General features: G+C 38.0%; 3 protein-coding genes across 4 annotated transcripts; 1 reads left to right on the top strand and 2 right to left on the bottom strand.

The window, feature by feature from the left end:
• The first annotated feature begins 5,888 nt into the window (after positions 1-5,888).
• Positions 5,889-14,129, top strand: LOC137945376 (protein KINASE OF THE OUTER CHLOROPLAST MEMBRANE 1). Of its 2 annotated transcripts, XM_068791245.1 has the most exons (6): positions 5,889-6,069; positions 8,682-8,776; positions 10,682-11,094; positions 11,271-11,362; positions 11,813-12,286; positions 12,975-14,129. In XM_068791245.1, exons 3-6 carry the CDS (start codon positions 10,732-10,734, stop codon positions 13,924-13,926), a joined length of 1,881 nt encoding a protein of 626 aa, XP_068647346.1. In that variant the 5' UTR covers positions 5,889-6,069; positions 8,682-8,776; positions 10,682-10,731; the 3' UTR covers positions 13,927-14,129. The 2 variants fall into 2 exon arrangements, with proteins under 2 accessions (XP_068647346.1, XP_068647348.1); XM_068791247.1 differs by lacking the exon at positions 8,682-8,776.
• A 712-nt stretch (positions 14,130-14,841) lies between these two features.
• On the bottom strand, positions 14,842-19,261 carry LOC137945375 (uncharacterized). Its single transcript, XM_068791244.1, has 2 exons — positions 18,928-19,261; positions 14,842-17,228 (listed from the first exon to the last, which is right to left on the bottom strand). Exons 1-2 carry the CDS (start codon positions 18,994-18,996, stop codon positions 14,982-14,984), a joined length of 2,316 nt encoding a protein of 771 aa, XP_068647345.1. The 5' UTR covers positions 18,997-19,261; the 3' UTR covers positions 14,842-14,981.
• Positions 19,262-20,144: 883 nt separating this feature from the next.
• On the bottom strand, positions 20,145-27,205 carry LOC137945377 (serine/threonine-protein kinase PBL34-like). Its single transcript, XM_068791248.1, has 6 exons — positions 26,798-27,205; positions 25,725-26,044; positions 25,456-25,591; positions 21,256-21,389; positions 21,050-21,173; positions 20,145-20,867 (listed from the first exon to the last, which is right to left on the bottom strand). The coding sequence occupies exons 1-6, from the start codon at positions 26,916-26,918 to the stop codon at positions 20,413-20,415; spliced, it is 1,290 nt and encodes a 429-aa protein (XP_068647349.1). The 5' UTR covers positions 26,919-27,205; the 3' UTR covers positions 20,145-20,412.

The following is a 27,205-nucleotide window of genomic DNA, read 5'->3' on the forward strand; positions in this document are numbered from 1 at the left end:
ACCATCGTTATCATTAGCAAATCGTACAGAAAATCTAAGATCTAATATATGTTCAAAGAAAAAACTTTCTCATGATATGGTTTGAACTAAAACGGAGGAGAGAAAGATATTGGTAAATCACTATATTATTCTGCTTTCTTAATCAACAGAGGTCACCCCAAGCCCAAAATTTAACTCAAGAACTGAGTCACAGGCTAACTCACGGGGTCCAAAAACCTTGACCCGACAACAACTGACGAAAAATCAAAAGCTGTTCTACTACCTTTTTATGCAATTTCTCTTTTCTTACTCTAAGCTAGGGTTGGGAGATAGTGGGAGAAGAAGGCCCGACCTTTGCTCCACATCACAATATTCAGGCACTGCACACAGTTCCTGCTATGTGGTGTTCAACTGCTCCGGGCACATGTTCAAAACTTGTGGTTAGAAAGTTAAATGCTTAACCTAAAAATTGAGACACCAAGTGGTATAAAAAGAAAAAGAAGATTGAAATTAGGTATAACACAAATCTATCCTCTTCCCCGATGTCATGTTCAACAAATATATTAGCCTCATGATCTCTAGTATGATTACCCTGTAAGCATATCCGTATTTTTAGATTGGGTTTTACCAAACCTTCGTATTCTGTTGCCACCACGACAATTTGCATTTCCCATTAGCGCTACCTTGGATATACACACTCTGTCTCCTGAGGTCGTCATGTCTCCTCCTCTCTACTCTTGCTCCCCTACCAACCTCAGCACTCTGCCTAGCACCCATATCCTCCTCTTCACTAGAACCATCAAAGGGTCTGCTGGAATATCCCTCTTCATCATCATCTTCCTCACTACCCATGTAGTAATCCTCTATGTCTTCCGAAGCATCAACCCTCTTAGACTTTGAGTTAGGTGCTGAAGCACGAGTTGCTGTTTTAGCAATGTTCCTGCCCTTATTTATGAGGTGATTATAATGGTGCCTTACACTCATCAAAGGATGTTTCTCAATCAACATATCTCTCTTATAGGCCTCCCTTAGAACAACTGTATAGGTCTGTAATCCTGTTCGAAACATAGAAAATGCCTGGAAATCCATATCAGAGCCCCAAATGCTCCCAAAAAACAATATTAATCTCCTTCTCTGCCTTCTTAGGAACAAAGAGATGAAAAAGCTCATGCAAGAGACCCACCAACCACTTCTCACCAAGATCACTTTTTGGGTTCAAATGGGACCCATCTTCATATGGGGAAAGATAAGGCAGTTTCTGCCACTCATCCACCCATTTCTTCACTTTTTTATCCATTTCAAAGCCTCGGGAGAACTGAAGAGGCATCCCCCTCTTACAATCAATGATGGTACTAATGGCAGACCTCCACATGGCAGATACAGCAAGATCCTTGTTCCCCAGACAAGGTCAAGGATACTCTTGAGAAGAGCCTTGACATTTGAGTGGGCAGACATCAAAGTAGTCAGGGAATTCAGGAAGTAGGGAACACAAATAATCATTTGGAAGACCCAATTCCCATTTGAGGCAATCAATTATAGAGAGAGGAAGCTTCTTATGTGGTGTGAGCATAAGGACTTTTGAGGAGGCGGTCATTCTCATAGATGGATTGTTCATCTTGATGAAGAGCTAGGGCTTCAGGAGTGAGGCGAACATGAGGTCGACGGTAGTCATTGGGGCAAGGGTATTCAACAAAAATAGTTGGGTACTTTCGCATGAAATCAATGGTCCTGATGGGAAGGGCCAGTTGAGTTTTATGCTCAGCCATTGCAGAAACAGGGAGTGACTTGGTCGGCTCAGAAAAGATTAAATATTTTAGAGCAATCAGGCAACAAAAATAGTCGGGTACTTTCGCATAAAATCCCGCACCCATTTGATCTTCACCTCCACAAAGGTTGCACTTTGAAGGTAGAGGTAGCTATGTTTTTTTTATGGCGGTGCAAACAGCGGAACACGAACTTATTCATAATTAACTATGGCTGAACTTGCGTGCAATACTTGAAGTTATCATTTTTTTTTCTTTTTCTCCAGTGGTTAGGCAAACAGATGCCAATATGCTTCACTGAAAACAGGTCCAGTTGCCTATTGATAGATGAGTTTTATGGATTCAATTATAGAATTTCAGGAGAATTTTGGTAGAAAATAAGATATTTACAAAATTGCCATTAGTGAAAGGGAGAGATTTTTAGGGCATCTGTCGTTCGCCGTGCACCAACGTCCGACAACCAAGAACAGACCCGAGGAGAGCTCGAGAGAGTCTTCATCGCGACGAGTTCGGCACTGCCATTTTCTGCTCGCCAGGCCGAGAGGTGACTCAAGAAGGCTCCTCCGGCGCCGATTTCGCATTCTGACCATCCTCCGGCGTCGATTACCCAATTCCGACCACTTTCCAAGCCTAGTCAGACTCCGACCAAGACTCAAGAGAGCCGGCCAGAGGATTTCGCTTCCATCTCGTCTTCTGCCGCACCACCTCCTTTGGCACCGATTTTGATTCTTCTTCGCCGGCGTTGCCTCCACTTCCAACCGCTCGCTCCTACAAACTGAAGCCCTTAATTTTTGGAAATTGTAGCAACCGTGAGAACGGAATTGCTACCTGAGCGGGAGGAAGAAGAAGGGGAGTAATCCGTTATTTTTTAATTTAATTAGTTTCCTATAGTTTGAACTTAGGTTTGAATGTCTATTAAATTTGATTTGAGAATTAATGTTTATTGAATATTTGTTTTCTGAATTTTTTGAGTAATTAGCTAGTTACGACAGGATTATAATTTAGGTTGGATTTTGGTATTATAATCCGATTTTTTTCTTGAGCTCTAGGCACCCGAGAGGGGCTAGACGCAAGGATTGAGAATCCGGATTTGTGGTTACGTGGCACTCGAGAGAGGCACGAATCACGATAAAATCCAGAGTTGACGTTTCCTGTTGTGCAAGTAGTTAATTAGATCATTGTTTGATAATTTAGGATATAATCAGTGTTTAATTCAGATTAATTCATCGTATTTGGTTAGGGTAGTTGACTGAAGAATACACAAAATTCAGTTATCCCTGTGGATATGACTCTCGCTTCCTGCTAGATTACATGAACGATTCGTACGCTTACGAGGTATAAAAGCCGATATAATTAAATTTCACATCACCTGTGCCAACGTCCAAAGGCTATTGAAAATACAGTTCAAAACACATCACACATCAATTTAGATAAGACAAAATGATCAGTTAGCTAATTCATAAAATTTGCATCCACTAATTAATCAGCCAGTCTGAAACAATGTAAGTAATAACCAGATGGGCCATAATAAAACAGCTAATCTAGCATACCACTGTGATAGTAAGTACCAAATCAAACCAAGTGCCCATCCTAAATGAGCTTTCAACACCTAATGGCTTATGTCATAAAAGAAAATCTCCAGACCTATAATTACTATTTTTTTGCGTAGAAAAAACAAAATGAATCTAAGCTCTGTAACAGTTGAAACGTGAAATATGATGCACCTCAAAACTTGTGGAAGCAGAAGTATTATACACAAATCAGTGTCTTCCATAGTAAAGTCATCTTTAACAAAAACAAATCAGCTCTAATTGTGGCATGCAGTTTGAGAAAATAATAGGATGGGTGAAGCTCTGAAGTTATCGTGTTAGCCCATTGAAAGACGGATAGTTAATGTAGAGTCTGCTGCGCAAGTGCTTGGCTAGCAGAGGAGGAAACAATGATCAAAATGACATAACAATTTGTTTTCCTGTTTTGATAAATGTAGGTGCAACGCAACAACTGAAAACGGACGACACAAAACTACTTGGGAGTGTTGGTTTAGAAAATTATCTTACATCTTCTATGGAGACGGAACCAGTAGCGACGGCGCCAGCGACTTCTCTTTGATTACCCTTTTCTATTTTAGGTCGGCTGTTCTCAGTCGAGGCCGAAGGCCATGGAAGGGAATTGTGAAAAAAAAATTCGGTTTTCATAATTGCCCTCGCAAATTTCCAGAATGGCGAAAAAACACTTTCGCTGAGTGAGGACTTAGGAACTGGACGGATCAAATCTCGCCTAAACCTGCGTATGGTTTTGAGGTTGACCACCCCACTCTGCACACGGAAGGCGGGGAAAAGAGGCTGAGAACGAGGCGAATGGAAAGTCGGATGACTACCGTATGGTTTCAAACATTTCGGTTCAGGGAAACCATGCTGTTGACCCCTCCCTCCCAAACTTTCATCTTCAGGGAGGAGCATTACCGCCAGGAAAAGAAAGGGCTTCCGTCTGCAGTGTAAAAGAGGGCGTCCCCGTAAAGTAGACAAGCGAAAGAATGAACTCTAATTTGTGTTTTTTTTTGTAATTTTAATTTATATATATATATATTTAAAGAAAAGATGTCATAATAAATAGGGGTGGCCCTTGAGTTCGACTCGAAAAAAATTAGTTCACTTCAGTTTTTACCTGAGTTTGGCTCTGAGTTCAAACTTGAAATAAGGTTTATTAAGTATAACAAGTTAAACTTGAGATTTTTCATGTTCGGCTTATTAGCTCGTGAACTGACTTGTTAGTATAATTTTTTTTATGAAAATACCTTTTACTCTAATTGCTCTCATCAATTCCCTTTTTAGTTTGTTAATAGTTGTTCTTATTTATTTCAATCCTCAAAGATGATTGGTCATTTAACCCTTTTAGTTCCTCAATATTTGATGTTGTTGTTTGTTAATAAAATAAAATACTATTGATGGAGTTATTTGATAGCTTGCAATTCAATGGTGCTAAACTCTTCACCGTTTTTTTTTTTTTTTTGTAATTTTGTAATTTTAAATATATGTTGAGCTTGAATCTGGCTCGAACTCGAACTTGAACTCATTTATAATTTTTTTATCTCAAATTCATGTTCAATTTAAGACTCAACACTAAGCTCAAACTCGAAGTTTTATGATCAAGCCAAGCTCAAACCTATATAGGTTCGAACTTCGCTTGACTCCATGCCAACCATAATAATAACTTTACTTTTTTTTTGTTATTTATTATAACTACAAAGATCATAATCGTTCATTAAATCTTAATTATATGACTATATGAGAAAATATTGTAAATAAGGAGACATAGTTCAAAATATAACAAGAGAATTGTAATGGAGAAGTACCTAAGTTTTACTAATCTATATTCATTGTCTTTTTATTTAATATGCATGAGGGGATATGTTTGGAGTTCTTTTTTCTTTACACGAGGAACAAAATATTTGTGGTTAGGAGTGGGCACGATTCAGGTTGATACTCGAACCCTAAACCTGAAAAAGACCAAAAAAATCCGAAAGTCCCTACCCTATACACATAAATTCGATTTAAACCCAACATATCCCCGTTCCATCTCCGTTTTGTTAATCTCTGCGTTTTTCCACGTCCCATGTCCTTTGAATTTCCGTAATCCCATGTCTGTCGAGGAGATGAAAATATGAACCTGTCTTCCTGGCATTTTGCTGGTTAAGGCGCAGCCGTGGTCCTCCGTTGATCCGCCGAGGCCGTTTCCCTGCTTTGGCCACTGGACCCATGATTTCGATTTCGTACACGCAGGAAGCCTAGTAGTGTCTTTTAGCAATTTACGCAAGGTCGATGATCACCACACGTACACACCACAGGTCCTCAACGATCCTAGAAAGAATCTAACACCACTCTTGCAACTTTCTTATACTGCCACGTGTAGCGGTTTCGAGATGACGCGTTACTTGCTGCAGCAAGCGTGTCAGAGTCCATATTATGAGAAGTCAGTCCAAGTTAATTAGCAGTAGACGGCTCGCATCTTCGCGTCTCTGTTCGTTATTTTTTTGGGCTCCACAGGCCCTGTTTGAACGCCACGAAAAATATGCCCTTCGCATTTCTCGTGGTTTGCAGATTCCGAGGGAAGTGATTCTTTTTCTTATTAGAGCCAGTTATTGGCGTATTTGCACTCTTTCCTTCTTTTGTTTTCTTTCACGAGAGTTTTTCGCTTCCAACACGATCGAAATTTTCGTAGGCTGATATGGATTCTTGATCGGAATCTTTAGAGCCTCTGCTTTACCTTGTTCTTTAATTCGTCGACATGGATGTTATCTACGTCGATTTTGCACTCTCCTTCTCTCTTTGTAAGTTTCTCTCTCTCTCTCTCTCTCTCGCTCTCTTTCTCTTTCTCTTTTCGTGTAGCTTTAGTTTACTTTTTGTGCGCATCCGACTCTCTTTTATGATTCCATCAGCTTAAATTTCATTGTAACCCCGGGAGAAAAAAAAAGAAAAAATCGAGTACCTGAGCTAGCTGTCGATTGTAGAAATTCTTTGCTAAGTACGAATTCGTCTTTTTGGCAGCTATCTGAAAAACTTGGTTCCCTCGTCTTTTATGCAGATTACTTAGTTTTTGAGCGGTGAATATTTCCAATTTACTGGACTTTTTGTTATATGTTTATCCTACTGAAATTTGTTTCTTTGTTTTGTGAGTGGCAATATAGCACAACTCACATCTGATTATGAGAGTATATTCAGAGGTTTAACTAAACCGAAGTTCACTCCAGTGTAACTATTAATTTTTTAGCGTGGTTTCTTCAGATTTCTGGCGAATTACTATTCTATGCGTTCTCCTTTGAGTTGTTAATGTCTGTAATTCTATTAACTGAATGCATCGCATGTGTATTACATGCTGGAAGTGCTTCTAGGTCCTTCACCAGGATGATGCAAAGGCAAATTTTTCACCTTTGTTACAACAATAAGCGTTGTGTTTATGTAAAAGTAGTACTATTCCGTTACTTTATTTTTTAATTTAGATGTTATATTGGAATTTTCAAGGAGTTTGGGTAGCTGCACGAGATAGGGAATGTGATATTTGTCTTGGTGGTCTCTAGATGGTACGGAATACATTCTAATGAACTACATATTCAGAGAATAATTCTCTAGTCTGAAATGCGCTAATCAAACATAAAACTATGGACCGGCTATCGATTTAACTACAGAGATTGCTGCAACTTCTTCACATAGCTTGAGGAAAACAGGTAAAGAGTTTGCCAGCTCATCTTCCATTTTGCTTTTTCTGAGGTGAAACTTTTTTTGGTATATATCATTTCATATGTAAGCATTCTTACCAAGGAGGAGCAATACCCTTACTCATATGGATAACACTTCAAAACCAGTTGATACCTACTCTTACTGAATAGTCAGCTAACTGATACATCTGTGCCTGGAAACTCAGATTGTTCTGACTTAACTCTGACCTATGTGAGTTCTCTTATTCAATGTAAATCATCTTTCTAGTAGCATGATCCTAAGGCGGTGCATTTGGAAGAATAATTTCTAAATTTTATTAAGACAAAGTCCAGGGAGAACAATAAAATTGAGTCTTCTCGTGGAGTTCCTTTTCTGAGAATGAGTCAGAATTTAGTTTCCTTCAGGTCTTCTCATGAAGGTTTATAAAATGTCTTATGCAGGAAATTCTTATTCCATCTTTAGTTTTCAGTTCTTATGCATTTTCAACAATTGACTGGAGTATTCGGAGGTTTCCTTTTTCTAGGTCATGCTTTGTGCAAGCGATCTGCTTAAAGCATACCCATTATTTTCATATAACAAGAGCCTTCCTTTCAACTAATTTTTGCTGTATGAAATCTGAAGCCTTTCATTTTGCTAGAGTGCAAGACACAACTAAAAATTTCCTAGATAAGATAAAAGGCAGAATGACATTTAAATAGTTCTTGGCAAGTGTTTCTTTCGAAGGATTTGCCAGAAACTTTGAGTTGAATTTAGCCTATTTTTAGTAAGTGGGAGAATTTATTTGGACGTTTTAGATATGTTATATGTAAAAGACTATGTGTTGCTAATCAATCAGTAAAATAGAATATAAAGTAGCAAGCTAATATGCTAAAATCTCCAATGCTGAAGCCCAAACTGACACTACTACAACCCCATAACAATCTTCCGTGCTTCCAGCTGGTGTGCACATCGGCCTACTCTGTAACAGTTTTCATTGCATACTAGGTAGCCATTTTTCATTTACCTTTTTATGTTGACTCTCAATTTGGCATTGGGTAGCCCTTTTTTTTATATTGCCCCTTTCAGGATTCTAACACTAGACATGGTGCTTTCTCTGTATTAGTTACTGAGCCAATATGTCCAAAACTCCTGAATTGATGGAATGCAGAAAGATAGACCCTTAAACTTATCCCATACTAGGCTTACCCAACCTAACGCCCATATCCCAAGTTAGGTTCCTCATGGCCATAACACACACACACACAAAAAAAAAAAAGGATAAAAAGAGAAAACAACTTGATATGGTTATACTACAAAAAAAAAAGTTAGATCATGTTCCATTTTGTCATCAAGTAACCCTTTTTTTTATATTGCCCCTTTCAGGATTCTAACACTAGACATGGTGCTTTCTTTGTATTAGTTACTTTGCCAATATGTCCAAAACTCCTGAATTGCTAGAATGTAGAAAGATACACCCTTAACTTATCCCATACTAGGCTTACCCAACCTAACGCCCATATCCCAAGTTAGGTTCCTCACGGCCATAACACACACACACAAAAAAACAAAGGATAAAAAGAGAAAACAACTTGATATGGTTATACTACAAAAAAAAAAGTTAGATCATGTTCCATTTTGTAGTTTTTAAGGGATCATCCTTGTGTAATGTTGTGGGTTGGTTGTAATTGTTCTCCATCTTTCTCTTTCACTACCTATACTGATAATATAATCTATCAAATTCTTGCAGGAAATTTGTAGATACTCTACACAAGTTAGAGTTCTTTAAGTTTACCTCGTGAATTAGTTGACATCACCACTTTGTTCCAGTTTCATTATCTCTCAGTGAGTTCTTCTCACACATTCTACTATATCTTTGTTATGTATTTCGTAGTAGCTTCAAAAGAATTTCATTTACTGCATGAATTTAGTTGTATTTGGTCTTGCATTTATTACTTACAGCTGAATAAAACCTCCAGTACAGTTTTATTTAAAAATTAAAAGATTTTCATTACTTATAAAAAAACAAAATTTGGATGAAGATGTCTTTCTGATGGATCTTAAGTTAATCTGGATACTGAATCTAGTAATCTGTCTTAAACTGATGTTTGGTAACCCACATAGTGTTTGTTGAATCCATTGTTTTTTCTTGTTTCTGTTTTTATCATCTGTTTACCAAGACATACAAAAATGCTTGTAGCCTCAATGATAGATGTTGATTCTTTGAAACAAATGTTCTTGCTTTTCAATGAATGCAACTCAAGTGAGTGCCTCCATCATCAGGACCAACTGGAATGGCAACTTGAATCCACTTTAATGTTTGCTTACGAGTCTTTATGTGAAATTTCTATGAATGCCAATTGGGTACTTCATCCATGATATAGTGTGGATGCATAAAAATTGCAGGATATATGTGCATATATTATGAGTTAGACAGAAAGACAGCAAGTTTGCAGTTTCTGTCTCTCATATGTAGAAATAATTTCAAATTTTCAAATGCACTGCTTGCAAAAAATTCCAACAATTTCAATAGGAATTGGGCTTGGTGCAAAATGGACAATTATTCGAAAATAATCAAGATGGAAGGAGGTCAAGGGCAGGGTTTTATATGTTATTTACCAAATAAGAAATTGCATGGCAGTGCTTTCTGAGATTTCTTGGTTGTCAATGTTGCCTTCTTTGTGAAATTGTCTTCTCTATTTCATAAGCCATTTCCTTCAATAATTTTGGCTACATTGTTTACTTTTTCCTGACTTTCTTTCTTGCTTTGCTGAAAAATTCTGTTTAGTGCTGGTCCCTAAATAGACATCAACAAAACCTTTCCAGTTGGTGTAGTATTGGGTCTCATTGGAGAGTTCAAAACCTTTCAAGCAACTGCTTTATTTTCTGTCTATTGAGAATGCACGCAGATTTTTTGTCTATTGTGAATATTTAGAGAAAAATCTGATCTGTTTAACCTACTTTTTTCCTTCCTTCTTTTGTGCATATCCATCTTAACATTTTATCTTTGCCATCCTCTTCTATGGAGAGTGCAAAGAATCCAGAAATTCCTCCTTTCAGTATTGGCATTCTTGGGAGGGACTTATTTTACTCTTTTTGTTTGATTCTGAAGCCATGCATCCAAATGATTTTCATGCTCTACTATAAAGAATAGTTATTCTGATGTGTCACATTGATTGACCGAAGTCAAGTTTTGTGTTCCAACACTAACTAGAAACTCTTTCATCCTTATTTGTTAGATTTTCTTTTTTCTTTTTCGCTATCTTCCTTCTCTTTGTTGTCTGAAGACTCCTCTCTTTATATAGTTGCCTTCTACCACGATTCGGAGAAACATCTTCTCATATGCTAGTCTTGTTCATAAGTGCTTCCACTATTTACAATGTATGCAAACTTTTTGTTTAGAACAAAAGTCATATTACTTTTCAAATTTAAAACTCTCTTTTGACTGTTTGGCACTTCTATTTAAGTAAAATTCTTTTATTTATGTATTTTTATAAAAATATGTTATTTATTATGCTTGTTGGTTTGGTTTTATTCAAGTTCATGCCAACCAAAATTATTTTCACTCAATGCTTTCTATAATGTTTTCTTTCTCTTTTATGTAGTTAGTATATTTCGTATACCAGTATCTTTTGTCAGCACAGAAGGTGCATGGGATTTTTATTTCCTGAACTTACAGCCTGCTATGTGGTATCTTACAGAAGCCTGCTTTTGTGGCTCACTCACCTAATCTGTTTTTCTTTCCATCAGTTGCTTGGAGAGCAGAACAGTTTGTTTTCTGACTCGTCTGCTTAGGGCCAATGGCTGGACAAATCGGTGCATCTCCATCCATGGAAGCTTTCGACTATGAGATTTTGGGAGAGGATGTAGATCAAGTTAAAAATGTTGTACCACCACATAATATTAGGCCATGGATTGATCCTGCAGTTTTGAAACTCAGTCACAGGATTGGACGTGGACCCTTTGGTGATGTTTGGATGGCAACCCATCATCAATCTACTGCAGATTATGATGAACACCACGAAGTTGCTGTAAAGATGTTACATCCTTTAAAAGAGGATCAGATGCAAACCTTCTTGAGAAAATTTGAAGATGTATTCTTCAAATGCAGAGACTTACGAGGAGTCTGCTTTCTGCATGGTATCTCCATCATAAACGAAAAGGTTAAGACATTGGTTGTTTCTGTCATTCCTTTATCATATGCAAGCATCTTAGGCATCTTTCGTGTATTTAAAATTGCAAAAATTACCTAAGTACAGGAGTATGGTTTGCTTTGTGCTTTTAATTGTAGATTTATAATAAAGTCTAAGTGTATGATTTTCTTTGTATTTTGTTGTAGATTTGCATTGTGATAAAGTTTTATGAGGGATCTTTGGGCGACAAAATGACTCATTCTAAAGGAGGCAGACTTTCATTATCTGATATTTTGAGGTGACATGAATGTATTTTCTGGATTTTTTTTTTTTTTTTGTTGATGATAGTGGCAGAACATTAGATTTGAGAGGGTTTTTACCATTTGTCTGTGCACATATTGATTCTCTTCCATTAACAATACAGAAAGGGAAAAAGAACCAGTCACAACCTCTGAGGTTCAACTCTGGGGATGAAGCATTCAAATCCTAGTTCATGCCGGTCCAAATTCTGTCCATTTAGGGACCTCAATTATAGAATTAAAGTGATCATTTAGAATCCAGTGTTTGGCCTCATCTAATTCTTCAATCCATGAGAATTTTTGGACTGTTGCCCTACCTAGTCAGGAAACCAGTGTAGTTTCTGTGTTCATGTGAAAATTTAAGTTTCTTTACATGTTTTGTGGATTCTGAACTGTCCTTTCTGACATAATTCGCGTAGGTTGCTGACTTCATGTTAAAATTTTTACAGGTATGGAGTTGACTTGGCTCAGGGGATAATGGAACTTCACTCCAGGGAAATCCTGATCCTTAATCTCAAGCCTTTCAACTTTCTTTTTGATGAACACGATCAAGCAATTATTGGGGATTTTGGGATTCCATCACTGTTACTTGGAATGTCTTTGCAAAAGTCAGATACGATTCTTAGAGTTGGAACACCCAACTATATGGCTCCAGAACAGTGGGAACCACATATTGGAGGTCCAATTTCATATGAAACTGATTCGTGGGGATTTGGATGTGGTAATCTAGAGATGTTGACTGGAGTCCGTCCTTGGTGTGGGAAATCACCTGAAGAGATTTATCGCTTGGTTGTAAAACAGCAGGAAAGACCAAAAATTCCCATGGGTCTACCTCCTCCAGTGGAAAATGCGGTCGCTGGATGCTTTGAGTATGACCTTAGAAATCGGCCTTTGATGGTAGATATATTCCACGCATTTACAAGGTAATTTTTGTGCTTCACATGAGTTCCAAAGAGTTTAAATTGAGCCTTGATCCTGCTTATCTTACTGATCTCTACCTAGGCATCAAGGCAGTATCATATGGGTTTATTTCTCTGCTTTACTTCTTCAGAGTTCCTGTGGAAAGTTTGGTTGCAGTAATCCACCCTGTGATTCCTGTGCAATATTTACCTGTGACTTGATGCATTTCTTTGTATTGGAAACCGGTGTGTCTTTAATTGGCTCTGACTTTTACTGCTGTTTGTTTACCTTCATTTGATTTATTATTCTTATTTATTTATTTATTTATTTTAATATGGACCTCCATTTGAATCTGATAACTGATCTTTTGCTTCTGAAAAGTTTTAACTCCACAATCTTGTCATTTTCCATGATATATTTCACACTATGGATATCGGGGAATTAATCAGTTCTCTGCTCATCTTGAAAGTGATCTGCAACAAATTTTTCCGTCTCTGCACTCATTCATGGTGGAATTTTTGTTTGAACACCATGATAAGGAAACTTCATTTTTTTTTTGAAATGTAAGGAAACTTCATTATGAAGAAGAGAATGAATTCAAGGGCTTGCATGGAGGTGAAACACAATCCATTCTTGCTGGAGTTGCTACTGCTCTTAAAATCTGTTTTTTTCCTATATTACCTAACTTTTAAATGATAACAAACTTTGCAGTTCACAGAATGCAGTTTATGGAGACAATGGTTGGATACGTCTTGGAAGCGGTGAGAAAATCAACCAAAACGCTGGCAACCATGCTTACACTGAATGGTTTCTCTCCAAGGATCTCCTGCAAGTAGGTGACTCTGTACGTTCTAGAAAGTCTCCAAATTCTTGCAAATTGGAAAATATGTATATCCCGCAAGGAATTGTAGTTGGTTTAGATACTGATGGATTTGTCCTAGCGAGGGTTCCTGGGATCCATGATCCTCTGCGAGTCCATTCCTCGACGTTAGAGAGAGTGACATCAGGTTTTGCTACTGGAGACTGGATACGAGTTAAGACAGCAGATAAAAAGGTTTCCCCTGTGGGGATTATTCATTCAATTGACCGAGAGGGAAGAGTGAGTGCAGGGGTTGTTGGATTAGAGACACTTTGGAAGGGAAGTTGTTCGGAGCTCCAGATGGCAGAGTCTTTCTTTGTAGGCCAGTTTGTTAGGCTCAGGGGCACTGTAGTTAATCCCCGGTTTTTGTGGCCCCGGAAGAAAGGTGGAGAGTGGGCAACAGGAAGGGTTTCACAGGTTCTGCCAAATGGATGTCTCATTGTGAAATTCCCTGGTAGATTGGCTTTTGGAGAAGATGACACTTTCTTGGCTGACCCCGCAGAAGTGGTGTTGGTTTCATTTAGTACATGTCCTGGATGGGTGAAGAAATACCAGCATCTCGAGGACTTCCACTGGGCTGTGAGACCGTTGGTGATAGCTTTAGGTTTGTTTACAGCTTTGAAGTTGGGGATGTTCATTGGGAAAAATGTGAGGCGGTCCAAACCAAAGCAGCAACCCAGGCCGAGGAGGAGGAAGAGTATCACGGCTTCTGTGCAGGGAGAGGACCAGGGACAGGATGGTCACAACGTCGGCAACCCCGCTTGGCTTCCCTCATCGGTGGCTAATATTTTTACTCCTAGGTAAGTTCATTAGGCGGGTATCTGATTATCTATGTAAATATTATAACTTGCGACTCTGTCCGATGGACATGTCCAGCAGCTGTAAATAAGTTATCATTCCTACATACTGCTCTACACTGTAATATATAAAAGAACAGCACGACCTCTTCATCTTTGTCATTTACATACGATACTAATTAGTGTGGCTGTAAGCGATTTAATCTTCAGATTGATGTCCAAACTTTGGTATTCTGTTTTTTGCTTTCCCCTTTATATTTGCCCTTGTTCTAACATTTGCAGTTTTCTGTTGTTCGTCCAACGATTGGACCAGAAGCCCAGAAGAAAGAAAGACTCCCGTCTGCGTTGTGTGGGTGTGCGGCGGATTAGAACGATCCACTGTTTTGATGCAGACATGACTAAAAAGGGCCTATTAGTCAGTGAATTTCCTTTCATCGTGGAGTGAAAGTGAATTAAGTAGTTATTATAAAAATAAATATTTATTTATTTATTTTATTTTCATATTATTAATTGATTAATATTAATATTAATATTAATTAATTTATCACAAATTAAAATTTATCTTTTAGTTTATTAATAAATAAAAATTAAATCTATGATAACATTTTATTAATCTGATGTAAGCACCTTGACCATGAAGTTTTTACTGACACACGATCCTGGGAGCAGCTATTTGTCTATCTGCCTCGACCTTTACAGAGTAACCTGAACTAGAAGGAACTGGAGCTGGAGCGAAATGATAGGTGATGAGGAAAGCAGCTTGTTACGTGCCTCGTCGTAGGGGAACCGGGTTGTTTTCCCGAAGATTAAGAGAGGGAATTCTCGTATAAACTAATACTTGCATGGAAGTTCTCCATGCTACCCAAGCGCTCTGAATGTATCTTCCTCATAGAATTCAGGAACTCGTCCCTTGATGTGTAGTCTAAATGATAAGAACTCTAACTATAAGATGTATGTACCATAAGTAGACCAGTCTGTTAGGTTAGACGTACCTGCTTGACTTGTCTTCAATTGAACAAGAAGGGAAAGAAATACACACGTTATCATCACTGCTAGTCTGACTTAATTTAAGGTGCTAATTATACCGGCCTCTTTTACAAACTGTTCTGTCATAGCAGACAAATGGAAAACTTCTTTCTTGGCCACCTCAAAACATAGGTCCATTTTTAGACCTTTATTGATTCCCTCCTCCTTGAGCGAGATATCTGCATCATCGTTTCCATCAAGGTCCAGTGTTATGTTTGTCTGTTTCAGAAGTTCCTGACTCAAATTTGCCAGATTGCAAAGTGCAGTTGTAGCAGCTTCTGCTTCTAACTGAGCAGCTTCAAGCCGAAGTTTCTCAATTGCCAGATCTTCAATACTATTCCCCCCAATCCTCTCCTGTGCCAGTTCATAAAGTTTTTCAAGTCCATCCATTTCTTCTTTTACTTTATTTGTTTCTTTCTCTCTCATATCCAGTCTATGTAGGACTGATTTGAGCTCCTCAGCTTTACAGGCAAGAGCTCTTTCTGCCGCCATGGACTCTTTCTCTTTCACTCTTAATTGATCCTTTATCTTCTCAAGCTCTAACTCCAGTTGTCTTTCTCTCCATAACTGTTGCTCAAATTTTGTAAGAAGAAAATTTTCTTCCTCTGAATATTCCAGGCTATAATTGTCCTCCTCATCCTTGCCTGAAATAACAAGTTGGTTCGTCAGTTGGGTGATTCGTTCCACAATAGACACAACTTTGGAGTACTTCATCTTTGTATCATCCAACTGACACCGTGCTGTATGAAGAGATGTTTCACTTTCTTTTAGCTTTTCTGTCGCTTGGATAAGCTGGTCCTCTCTGCCAGTCATGAGCTTCTTCAACTCAGAAATTTCACAATTTACTTCTTCCAGTTTCTTCTGAGCACTCAAAAGATTAATGTCCTTTTCTTCAAGGCTCAGTTGAAACGAAGCCTGCTCAGATTTCAAATGCTGGATTTCTAATCTAGCATCCACCAGCTCAGACTCTTTAACCTGAAGAAGACTTTGTATCTCACTGAATTCCTGACTCTTCTGCTCCAGCTCTTTCTGGAGTAAAACTTTCACCTGTGTTGCTTCTTCCAAGGAAGATCTCTCTTTATTCAATTCCTCTTCTAGTTGTCTTACCAGTTCCTTTTCTGCAGATATCTGCACTTCAAGCTCATTAACTCGAGCTTCCTCAAATTTTAGCTTAGTTCTCTCACTCTCCAATTCCAATTGGGTATCCTGTAAAGTAGTTGTGTAAGATGTAACCGCAAGTTTCAGCTCATTCACTTCCTTTATTTCCCCTTGAAGTTGCTCCTCTTGTTCTTCCATTTTTTTGCAAGATGAGGCAAGAGAGTTTTGAGAAGAAATTAACTCTGACTTGACATCAGCAAGAAGTGACCTTACCCTTTTAAAGTATCTCATGGTCTCCTCTGTTTCAGCCATGTTTTTTGATGCTGCTTCTGCCAATCTCTTCAGTTCTTCCCTAGAAGATAACCACTCCACAGTCCGCTTTTCTAAATTAGCTTCAACCAGTTTTAGCTTCTCTTCTTCAATTTTTCTCAATTCCATTGACTCTGCAAGCTCACATTCCTTCTCTTCTAGTAACTCATGAAGTTCTTGAAGTTTCACTTCTTGGTTTTTAATTATATGGTTGGCTTCAACAAGAAGTCGATCTCTAGAATTGAGGTCAGTAGCAATTTGTGCTGCCTCAGCCTCCTTTATTACTAATTCATTCCTCAGCTTACATAGTTCATCTTCTTTTACCAAAAGTGCTGATCTTGCACTCTTAAGCTCCAGATCCTGTTCTTCAACAAGAAGTTTCAAATCTTCAATTTGCCTAGCCCGAGAAAGTAGATCATCATTAGCTTTCTTCAGCTCTTCCTCCATTTTTTCATGCTTAGCATAAGCTGAAGCAATTTCTTTTTTTGTTTGTTCCAATTCCTGCTTTGCTCTATCTAGTTCAGTATGATCCTGCAAGACCTTCTTCTCTGCATCCCGAAGATCTTCTTCCTTTTTTCTCAAAGAAGTCAAGGCAGCTTGAAGGTCTGATTCCAAGACTTCAAGATTGACACAGAACTTTTCATTTTCAGAAACATGAGAATTTTTATTCATATGTTCTTCAAGTTTCTGGGTTTGTGCAAATAGTCTTTCAAGAAGAATCCTTGCAGGATCCAATGCTTCATTGTCACTGCTCCCGATATTTGACTTGGGTTTATCTAGAACTGATCTGATTTTGTGTGGAATTTGGATATTCCTCCTCGCTGTGCCACCAATCACTAAGACTCTGTGACCCCAGTTGAACCTTGGATAGTAGAGCTGCAGAATGCATTTTATGTTAAAAGACCACAAATTAGAAGTCCTAATGACTAAAAGCCAAACTATGTCTGAACATCCACTACATTCTCCAAGCACCATGAAACCATGAAAACAATAGAGTGGTACTAGTATCTGACAAGCAATAGAACATACTTGCATACAACGAAAATCTTTTGCTATAGAGGTACATTTCAATATTGATAACTAGTAGGAGTAGGTGTGTGTGTGTCTGGAATTGCAATACTGGAGTTCATATATTGGAATTCTGTCATTGGTAAATGTTCTAGAGTTAGTGTAACCACTAGAATTTTATAGACAAATCTAAATAAAAGAAATCTGGTATTAGTGTACTAAACTTGATTTGTTAAAGAATTGTCCTGAGTATCATTTTAATCTAAATAAGTAGTTATTATAAAAAGTACAGAAAAATTATTATATTAATATATCTATCATATAAATGAATTTTATTCATAATAATTGAGTTATTATGATTGTAAATAAATTAAAACTAATAAATGAATCATCTACATCAAATAATCATAATTATTACATTATATTAAAAAATTATCCATAATAGAATTAACAACCATAATTATTACTTATATTAATCAAAATAAGTATGTTAATTCAAAAAAGAAATTTATTTTTGAAATAATTCGTTTAAGCTGCTCATGTTAAACTTTTGGTTTAAATTATCATATATATAATTTTGTTTTTAAAAAAAGGAGGAGGACCAGATACCCTTTGAACAGAAATAGAAGGAGGCAGGGAGCCACCCTCCAATTCCAAACACATTCATAATGCATTAAAATGGAACATAAATAATAAATCAAATGCAAATTTTGTGGCCCCCAAAAGTTAAACAAAATAACTTGAGATGATTCCATTAGTGACTTTTCAGGTCAATACAAAACATTTTCGATATTTCACACAATTCTCATATTACAGAAGAAATATCCTCCTCCAAGAGTAGGTAGTTCATCACTTTCGAGGCAGTATAATGCTTTCATTCGTATTTTTCTATGTTTATTTCACAAAAAAAGGTATACTTTTCTATGGTTAAGGTAACGATCAGTTTCTATGTTGCAAAGGTATGAGCAGAAACTTTGTGAACTGTCACCAGGAAAAAGAGTTTCACAATTCAAAGAATATAAAAGAAACATGTGAAGGTTTTACCAAATTTTACCATAGTTCTGGATACAACAGAGGTAGAAGCATCTATCAAAAACATGAATCTACCCATAAAGTTGGAAATCACTTAGCCGCTGCAAGGGATGATTATAAGTGTACAAATATTTGAACGCCAATTCACACCTGTCTGTTTCCACTAATGCAAGGGAGAACAAATACTAGAAAAGAGGCTTATTTTCCTCAGTTTTCATAGTTTTGGTTGGTTCTTATTTTCAAATCTTTTACCGGTTAAATTAAGGTTTCTCTTTGAGCTATAGGGGCAAATTTGCAACTCAGACACCGTCAGAGCAACAATGAAAGCGAATAAAAGAAACACCTGTGCTTCGCTCAGTTGTTCGCCAAGATTGAAGAGCAAACATTAGACAAAGAACTGAAGCTAGATATAATCAGATAAAAAAAACCAAAACTCTGTAAACACTGCCACTGTGTGATATACATGTATAATTGATTAATTAAAAGAATATTGTTGAAAGAAAGAGAAAGAAAAGTAAGGCAGCGGAGAACGTACCTTGGTGGGTGCATAAGAAGAAAGAGCTCCGTGGTAGAGAAAGGCAACAGCAGCAGCAGAGAACGCCATTGTCAAACCTTCTACAATAAATGTGTTTCTCCCATGAGGACGGCTCCGGAGCTCTGTTTCCAGTTAGGCCGTGAACGACAGCAACCATCGAAAACACAGGAAGGTGGCCTCACCTCTCAACGATCGACCGAATCGAGATCTCCACAAGAGAAAGCAATCTGGGCTCAAGAGCGCTAGCTTGGAGACAAAGAAAGGTATATGCAGCGTCCTTCATGGATTCATCAAAGGACTCCCTGACCTCCGTGTGAATCCCGAACCTCGTTCTTCTTTCTGTGGTAACTGCAATGCGGCAACTGTTTGCATCCGAGAGTTTTATAGTTTAATACTTAAATTATATGGCTGATACATTATTGTCCTAAAAAATGGTAAAGACAAGGTAATGTTGGCCGTATCGGAACGTACTGGTTGATCGTAATACATTTCGGAATCCCGGTACTCCTGGGAAGGAAACTTGCGGTGAGGAGCGAGCAACGTAAGCTCGACTGTTGAGTGGAGAGGGGCAATCATTGCCTTGATCCAGTGGGCTCCACCAAAAATTATATGTGGCAGTGGCGCTATGCCCTTATCCAAGGGAGGTTAGGAACATGGGTGGATCCAACCTTCCGGCTTTCAAGAAGACAGATGTGAGAAAAAGAAAAAGAAAAAAATCCGTCTTTCTGTGATATGTGTAAAGAGGGCTTTGTGATTAGTCACTGTCAACAGTCGGGAAAGCTTGCCTTTTTCTGTGTTGCGATTTGCAAGAGAAGGGGAAAGTTGATTTTTTTCCTCTGGAAAGAGCCATCGTCCCTACCTTCATTTGTCGCTTAAAGTTGATTTAGGCGCCGTTATCACGAGTGGAGACAGCTCCTCTCGCTACCCTCGTCGCGATTCACGAGCACTCCGTTTCCATCCTTCCTGCCTCTTTTGTGATGGAGAAAACGAATGCAGACCTGAGAAGGAGAGTTCCATCGTCCTACCTTGTCGCCTCTGCTTTTCCACTATTTTATCTCGATGTTGAAGGGTTAGTGTAGACGGGAGATTCATTGAAAATTTTTAGTAAAAAAATATTTAATATTTTGATAAGTAAATTGAGAAAATTAGTTTCATAAAAATAGATGACAAGGATCTTAAATCACAATTCAGCCCGTTATATATGTCTTTCACCCGGGGCTTTCATAAGAAGCATAGCCAAACAGGTCGGTGGATCTCCGTGTTATGAGAATTCAAGCATTGAGATTCAAGGAACTAGTAACAGAGACGAGTGATATCTAAATTCTGGGAGCTCGGTTATAACTGCAAGTACACAACTCAAGACTATCGCCTAACAAATACATTTTTAGTATCAAGGCCCCAACTTTATCACATCCGGCTAAGGGAAACGGATTGACAGGCCAGGCATATTCTTGATACTCGGGGGGAAGTACAACCATGGTGTCATTATCTACAATGCTGCAAACCCATGTTTAATGGAGAATCTTTCATGTTTTTCCTTTGTCCATGAGTCACTTGCCTCGTCCCATCTGCTTTTTTCTTGCGTCGACCCAGTTGAGATGAACGAGGATGAAAAGACAATATAGCCCAGTCGTTTAGATCCTGCAGTGGTGTTAGACCTTTAACAACTTCATCCATGGAGAGACGAGATTTAGGGTCCCTGCTTAGGCAGTAATAGGCTAGTTGTGCAATCTTCTGCACTCCTTTAATTGAATAATTAAGCTCCAGTCGAGGGTCCACTAACTGGTATAGCTTTCTTTTGTCTGCCAAGCATGGACGCGCCCATGCCACCAGATTTTGCTCACCACTTGGCCGATTCTTATCCATGGATCTCCGACCAGTTAAAATCTCAAGCAACACAACCCCAAAACTGTAGACATCACTTTTAGATGTTAAGTGCCCTGCTCAATAGAAAATAAAATATGGAGTTCAGTCATACCCTTGGCAGAAGGATAAAAAACCAAAGGATAAGAAGACGATTCTGTGCAGTATGAGTGGAAGGGAGTCAAGAAAAAGTTCCACCTTCCAACATTCAGTATAATCGAACTTCTAAATACCTGTCACATCTATGACGATTACATACCTGTCATCACATACTCAGGAGCAGCATATCCATATGTTCCCACAACCCTTGTTGATACGTGTGTTTTGTCACCCTGGGGCCCTGCTTTTGCCAGTCCAAAATCTGAAAGCTTTGCATTGTAATCCTACAAAGAGAAGTTTAAAATTGTCAAAGGCAGAATGGGAAAAGCACTGGAAGATAAACAAGTCCAAGGCAGTGCAACCTACGGAGTCCAGGAGAATATTAGATGTCTTGAAGTCCCTATAGATGACCGGTTCTGTACCTCCATGAAGGAATGACAACCCTTTAGCTGCGCCTAGTGCAATCTTTATTCTGTTTGACCAAGGAAGAGGTAGTGCCCCTGTGGAAGTCATAAGAGTTGCAGAAGAATTTTTAAAAGCTCTTACGCTGAACAGTTGCTATAAAAATATAATGCCACAGTCAGGAACATTGATGAAACGGGATTTCCATTGCTGGAGCCCATTTAAAATTTAATTTGACTTGACCCAGGAATTATTCGGAGATTTAGATATTAATCCAACTCGCTCAAGGTTGGTTCGAGTTCATGCTAAAGGCAAAGTAAAGTCTAGATTATATTAGTGTTTCCTAGAAAAATGACAGAGTTCAAAACTGGAAGCTAATAACACTGATTCAAGCTCTAGCAATTATATCAGTGACACTTCTTGAAATCTAGACAATATGGTGCTTTCAATATAAGATTTGTGGCCCGCGCAAATCTGATATGTCATACTTTGTGTATGAAACACTTTGCTTTGTTGAGTGAAGACTATGAGGCCTCATCAGCTCAGGCACTTTCTAAATTTAGCCACTAAAAGAGCATGTCATAGCTTGTTGAACATGCCATAGCAAGCCCAAACTCAAGATAGAGCATCAAAACCAACAGATTCAGCTTTTTGTTTGATAGCTTCAAACAAGTGGAGAGAACACAAGGTTTCAAAATATATATGATTTTTCATCTAAGATGCTTCAGTGTTAGGTGAATCAAATTCTAAAATCTATTCCAAATTATAATACCACATCCTACAAAAGTTCAATAGTAGCCAGAGGATACATACGCTTCTATGCTTATTCATCCATTAAATAGGAAACAAGAATTGCATTTGCTTGTGTCACAATCTAGCAGAAGTAATGAACACATTTTATATGAGCAAATATTAGCACCTTGTCAGTTTGATCAAGTGTAGGCCTATGATTAAGGCTCCTCAACAGTCAACAGAGCCACATTTTAGAAAACTACATGCAAAATTTCAATAAGTCGGTAGCTTGCTTAGCCCAAAAAAAGTAGCTGTTTAACCAATTTATCAGTATTTAATAGATTTCAAATAGGTTGCATTAGTTCCATACAAAACGACTAGTGATTGTAAGAAGAACTACTTCCTGGACATATAGGTCAAAGATCTTCCAAACCCACAGCAGATGCGGGGACTTCTAGTTACTAACAGAGCTAAACAGGCGAAATATTCTGATAGACCAGCACTACTTCCTTGATTGGGGAACAGACAGCCTGGGTTTTTTGCTTCACAATAGAAAGAAAATCATGCAGCTTGAGTAGAAAACAGACTCCAACCAAGGGTCAGAAGAACTCAAGTCTCATACACATCATGTATAGATATTAATTTGATGAAAATGGAGCCATCACTAATACATAGCAAGCACACCACTGAAGTGACCATACATGCCCTAATCTAGTACTTGGAGAACCGCTTATCGATTATGGAGGTTATAATGACTAATCTGGATCTTCCTCTGCTTGCATAAGAGTTGACTGCTGTCTTCCTAATTCCATGATCACACACACCCTTCTTTCTTTGTTATCTTTTTTATTTCAATAAAGCCTTTTTATGTGAAACCACCATTTCTTACTACTTAAAATTCTATCCTGTATATATTCTACATTAGAATTGGAAAAGGTCTGGGTTCCATTATATAAAGGGCTATTATAGAATAGGTTTTGATGCAGGCATTACAGGTTTCCAAGTTCACTCATAGTTCAAATGGAGTTGAGGTATGCTTAAAGAAATTGTAGTTGCATGTTTGGATGATCTATGTTTAACCTCCTCTTAGTCCTCAACTAAGAGAATACTCATTGACCTTTGAACTAACCAAGGATGTCTGTAATGCACTTGATAACTCTCAAATAGGCAAAAGAGAACTTCTCTTAATTTTTTTTTTAAATAAAAGAGTTTGCTTTATTGAAACAGAATATGAATATATAACAGACATTGTACTCCAGAGAAAAGACCCTTGGCCAGGACAAGATAAAGAATAACAAATAGCTCTCTCAAACTAAAATAAAGATGCTCAAGCTTTCCACGTCCCTTGTTGCAAACTGGATACTGTATTTACTAAGCAAACCACCTTTGGTTTCAAGGAGAAAACTACATGGCATGGCATAGCTGAATTGTTGATTTCTAAGGCCAACACATAAACACTAGAGATCTCAAGAGAAAGAGATAAGAGAAAAAACCAAGGGAAAGAGAGAAGAAAAAAAAAAAGAGAGGTGTAAGGACGAATTTAAGAGAAGAGGAAGAGACTTGAATGCTCTACCCCATGCCTTGAGGCTGCATTTATAGTTTTGGGAAGATATTTACAATGACTACAATACCCTTAGGGCTACATACTTCAAAAGAAAAAAGACATAAAGGACATACACCAGCTTGCATAATTATAATTCTAAGTCGTCTCTATGGAAGTTCTCCGTATTTACTAGCTATGCCACCCTTTCACATATGGGTGTCTTTTAATACTCCCTATCAAGCTGGTGTTTATAACATCACTTTGCAAATATCTTGGTCAAGAAACTTGTATGTTTGAAAAGAAATTCTAGTCTTGTGTGGCTTGAAAAAGAAATTTTGATTGCCTTGCTTTGATTCATCTTGCTCTTGTTCACATCATGTTCTCATTTTGTTCTCCCCCATACTTGGATATTCTAGTCACATAAAATTTGATTACTTTTTTTCTTGTACTTCTTCTTCTACTTCTCTATTTCTTCTCCATCTTCTTCTCCTTTTCCATGTCAAATGATTGCCCGTTTTGATACCATGTTGATTTCTAAGGCCAACACATAAACACAAGAGATCTCAAGGGAAAGAGAAAAGAGAGGAGCTCTATAGCTCTTGGAAGAAAGAAGAGAAGAAACCAAGGGGAGAAAAAGAAGAGGAAAAGAGAGAGAGGTGTAAGGACGAATTTGAGCCAAGAGGAAGAGGTTTGAATGCTCTACCCCATCCATGCCTTGAGGCTATATTTATAATTGCGGAAAGGTGTTTACAATGACTACAATGCCATAAGGGCTATATGCTTAAAAAAGAAAAGAAAAAAAACATAAGAGGACATACACTAGTTTGTATAATTACAATTCTAAGATATTTCTATGAAAGTTCTCCTTATTTACTAATTATGCCACCCCTACACACGTGGGTGTCTTTTAACATGAATAAATTTGGCAATTGAACAAACATTCCTATCTTGTTAGACGCAGCTTATAGCTTCCAAGGCAAAGGAATAAAGTTAAGGAACTCCCTTCTGGAATAAGGATTGGGAGCCAGGGCCTCCAACACCCTATAAAGTTACAGCTTCTGCTTCTTTGGAAATCCTTGACTCTTATTTACAAATTATAAGAAGAATGTGCTGCATCATAACTCATCTACATCCACAGGTCCAATATTCAACTCCCAACAGTAGGGAGTATATAGCCTGAGAATGGATAGTCAATAATATAAACCTCCAACCTCAATATTAAAAGACAGATGAATTGAAGAATGTAAAATTTGGTGGAGAGCCAAGGGATCACACATGAAGTCATACTAGTGATTTTTTACTGGAAGTGAGTTTCTGTGTGTTCTATAACTTCATCCCAACAGATTGATTATGAAATTGCAAGACAAAAAAATTTCAAAATGTTTTTCCACAAGGCAAGAAAGCGCTCAGGCTTTAACAATGCTGGAGCTAGATACAACCCCATCTGATTCCAGAGCAACCTGAAAATATAGACAAACTCTCAATCCTGAAATAAAAATCATAAGGAAAACATCAGTTAATGGGAACTTGGCAAGCAAGCAAGTTGGTTTGGTATCTGTAATAGGAACTTAGCAAGGAAGCAAGTTGGTCTCATATCTCCTATCACAGTGGTGAAGGCTTCTAGGTTAAGAATCTTCCTTTTTACTGTAGCATAGAAAGAATAAAGGTTGTGGAGGGCAAACAAAAACGAAAATCTTCTAAAGACGGGAGGCAGGAAAAGAGTCAGAAAATAGTAGTAGCCAATATATGGAGCATCCATTTGATGTTAGGCCTCTCTAATGGAGAGCTAATCAGAGAGTGATAGATAGCTTTATTCTTTCTACTCTAGAGAAAAACTCTTGTGGCTTAAAATCCATATGCTGAATACAAAACATTACCACATTACTTACTTCTGAAAAGATGGTTCTCAAGGCTTCCTCGTGTCATAAACTCATAAACAAGAAGCCTTTGATCATCCTCAATACAGTAGCCAATAAGTTTAACTAGATTTTGATGGTGAAGCTGCCCAAGAAAATCAACTTCTGCCTGCATTTGAAGAACCATTAATCTGATTAAATCATATTGCTTCAGAGAGGTTAAAAGATTTCTTACCGAAAAAAGAGAGGTTTAATTATTAATTTAATTAATATTATGTACAAGGAAAAAAAATATCACTCACCACCCATTCTCTATGGCCTTGAAGAGCATCTGGCTTCAAGCTCTTGACTGCAACAGTGACACCTGTCCCTGGTTTTGCAGGGGCAGTACCATTGGCTTCAATCCACCCTTTGAAGACAAACCCAAAACCACCTTCACCAAGAATGCTATCAGGTCTGAAGTTCCCAGTGGCGGACTTGAGCTCTTGGAAAGTGAATTGAAGCAACTGAGGAAATTCTCTACCCTCAGGTTTGGGTGGTTGGATGCCGTCAGCTGACACCTGAACTTCGTTTGGAGCACAGAGCTCTCTGTTGCTGGCGTTCAAGTATCTGGTCTCAGTTGCTGTGTTTCAAAAATGAAATGGTTAAAATCCTTGGTAAAAGAAACTTAAAAACTTATTAGAGGTTCATTGAGTAGGAAATATAGAAGAAATATGGCACAGAGGAAACCTATGACTTAAAAGGTAGGGCTTGAGAACTAGTCATTGATGATCAACCGTCTTTTGTATTTAATTGTCCACCAAAAACAGTTTCGAAATCTAATATTCCTAACCTTGGAGATCTTCACTGAGAAGAACTATACAACAGAAAATTTCTAAATAAAATTATACGACCGGAAGCATCTGTTCTTAAAAGATGCAAAATGAATAACTAAACTTATTAATAGAAGAAAGTAAAAGGAACGAATCAGGAAATATGAAAACAAAAGTTTTGAGTTAGTAAACAAAAAAGGAAAAAGTATCGTTGAGTTCATCACTGAGCGATGGGAAAAAGAGCAAAAAGAAAGAGACAATAAGAACACGAGAGAGAGAGAGAGAGAGAGAGAGAGCATCTCAATTTCGGAAAGAATATGTTGGTAATTCCTGGCCAAGATTGCATGAGACGATACTTAGCTACAATACGACAGCAGACGTGATCTGATAAGCGATCCTACAACCTCCCTATGAAAGGCAAACTGATCAAAATTGAAAATCGCTAAAACAAGTTGGACTTGTGCTCATTTTGCAAAAGGAAAAGAACGATTCCTGGGTGGGAACAAACAAGCGTCCAATTTCATAGAAACCCAAAAACGGAAAGCAAACAACGAAAGAATCACCTGCATCGTAAACAAGGCTAGTTCTAGGGAGAGTGTTAGCGTTTTCTCTGGATAAGGAAGGCTTGCAGGCTCCCTTTACTCCGCGTTTAATCGCACTCCAGCATCCACAATTATGCTCCATAGCTCTTTCTTCTCCCACTTCTCTTCATAGACTAAACATATGAAATTAAACCAAGAGAGGCGAAGGTAAGAGAAAGCAATAAAAACAGGGAAAACTGTTCTTCACCGGGACTGTGGGAGAAAAAAAAGGATAAAGGGAGGTGGGGGAATTGTTTTGAGAATGGGGGTATCAAAACTATCATCATCACGATCATCATCATCATCACAGCATGTCCAGCAACAACTTTTTCTCCACCTCTCTCCGGAAAAGCGTAGCTCTTCTCTCTCTCTCTCTCTGCTTCTTTTATG

The sequence above is a fragment of the Aristolochia californica genome, unplaced genomic scaffold, assembly GCF_029961685.1.
Source record: "Aristolochia californica isolate CCGP_79_NKW_82.1479 unplaced genomic scaffold, dmAriCali1.0.hap1 SCAF_12, whole genome shotgun sequence".
Classification (NCBI taxonomy): Eukaryota; Viridiplantae; Streptophyta; class Magnoliopsida; order Piperales; family Aristolochiaceae; genus Aristolochia; species Aristolochia californica.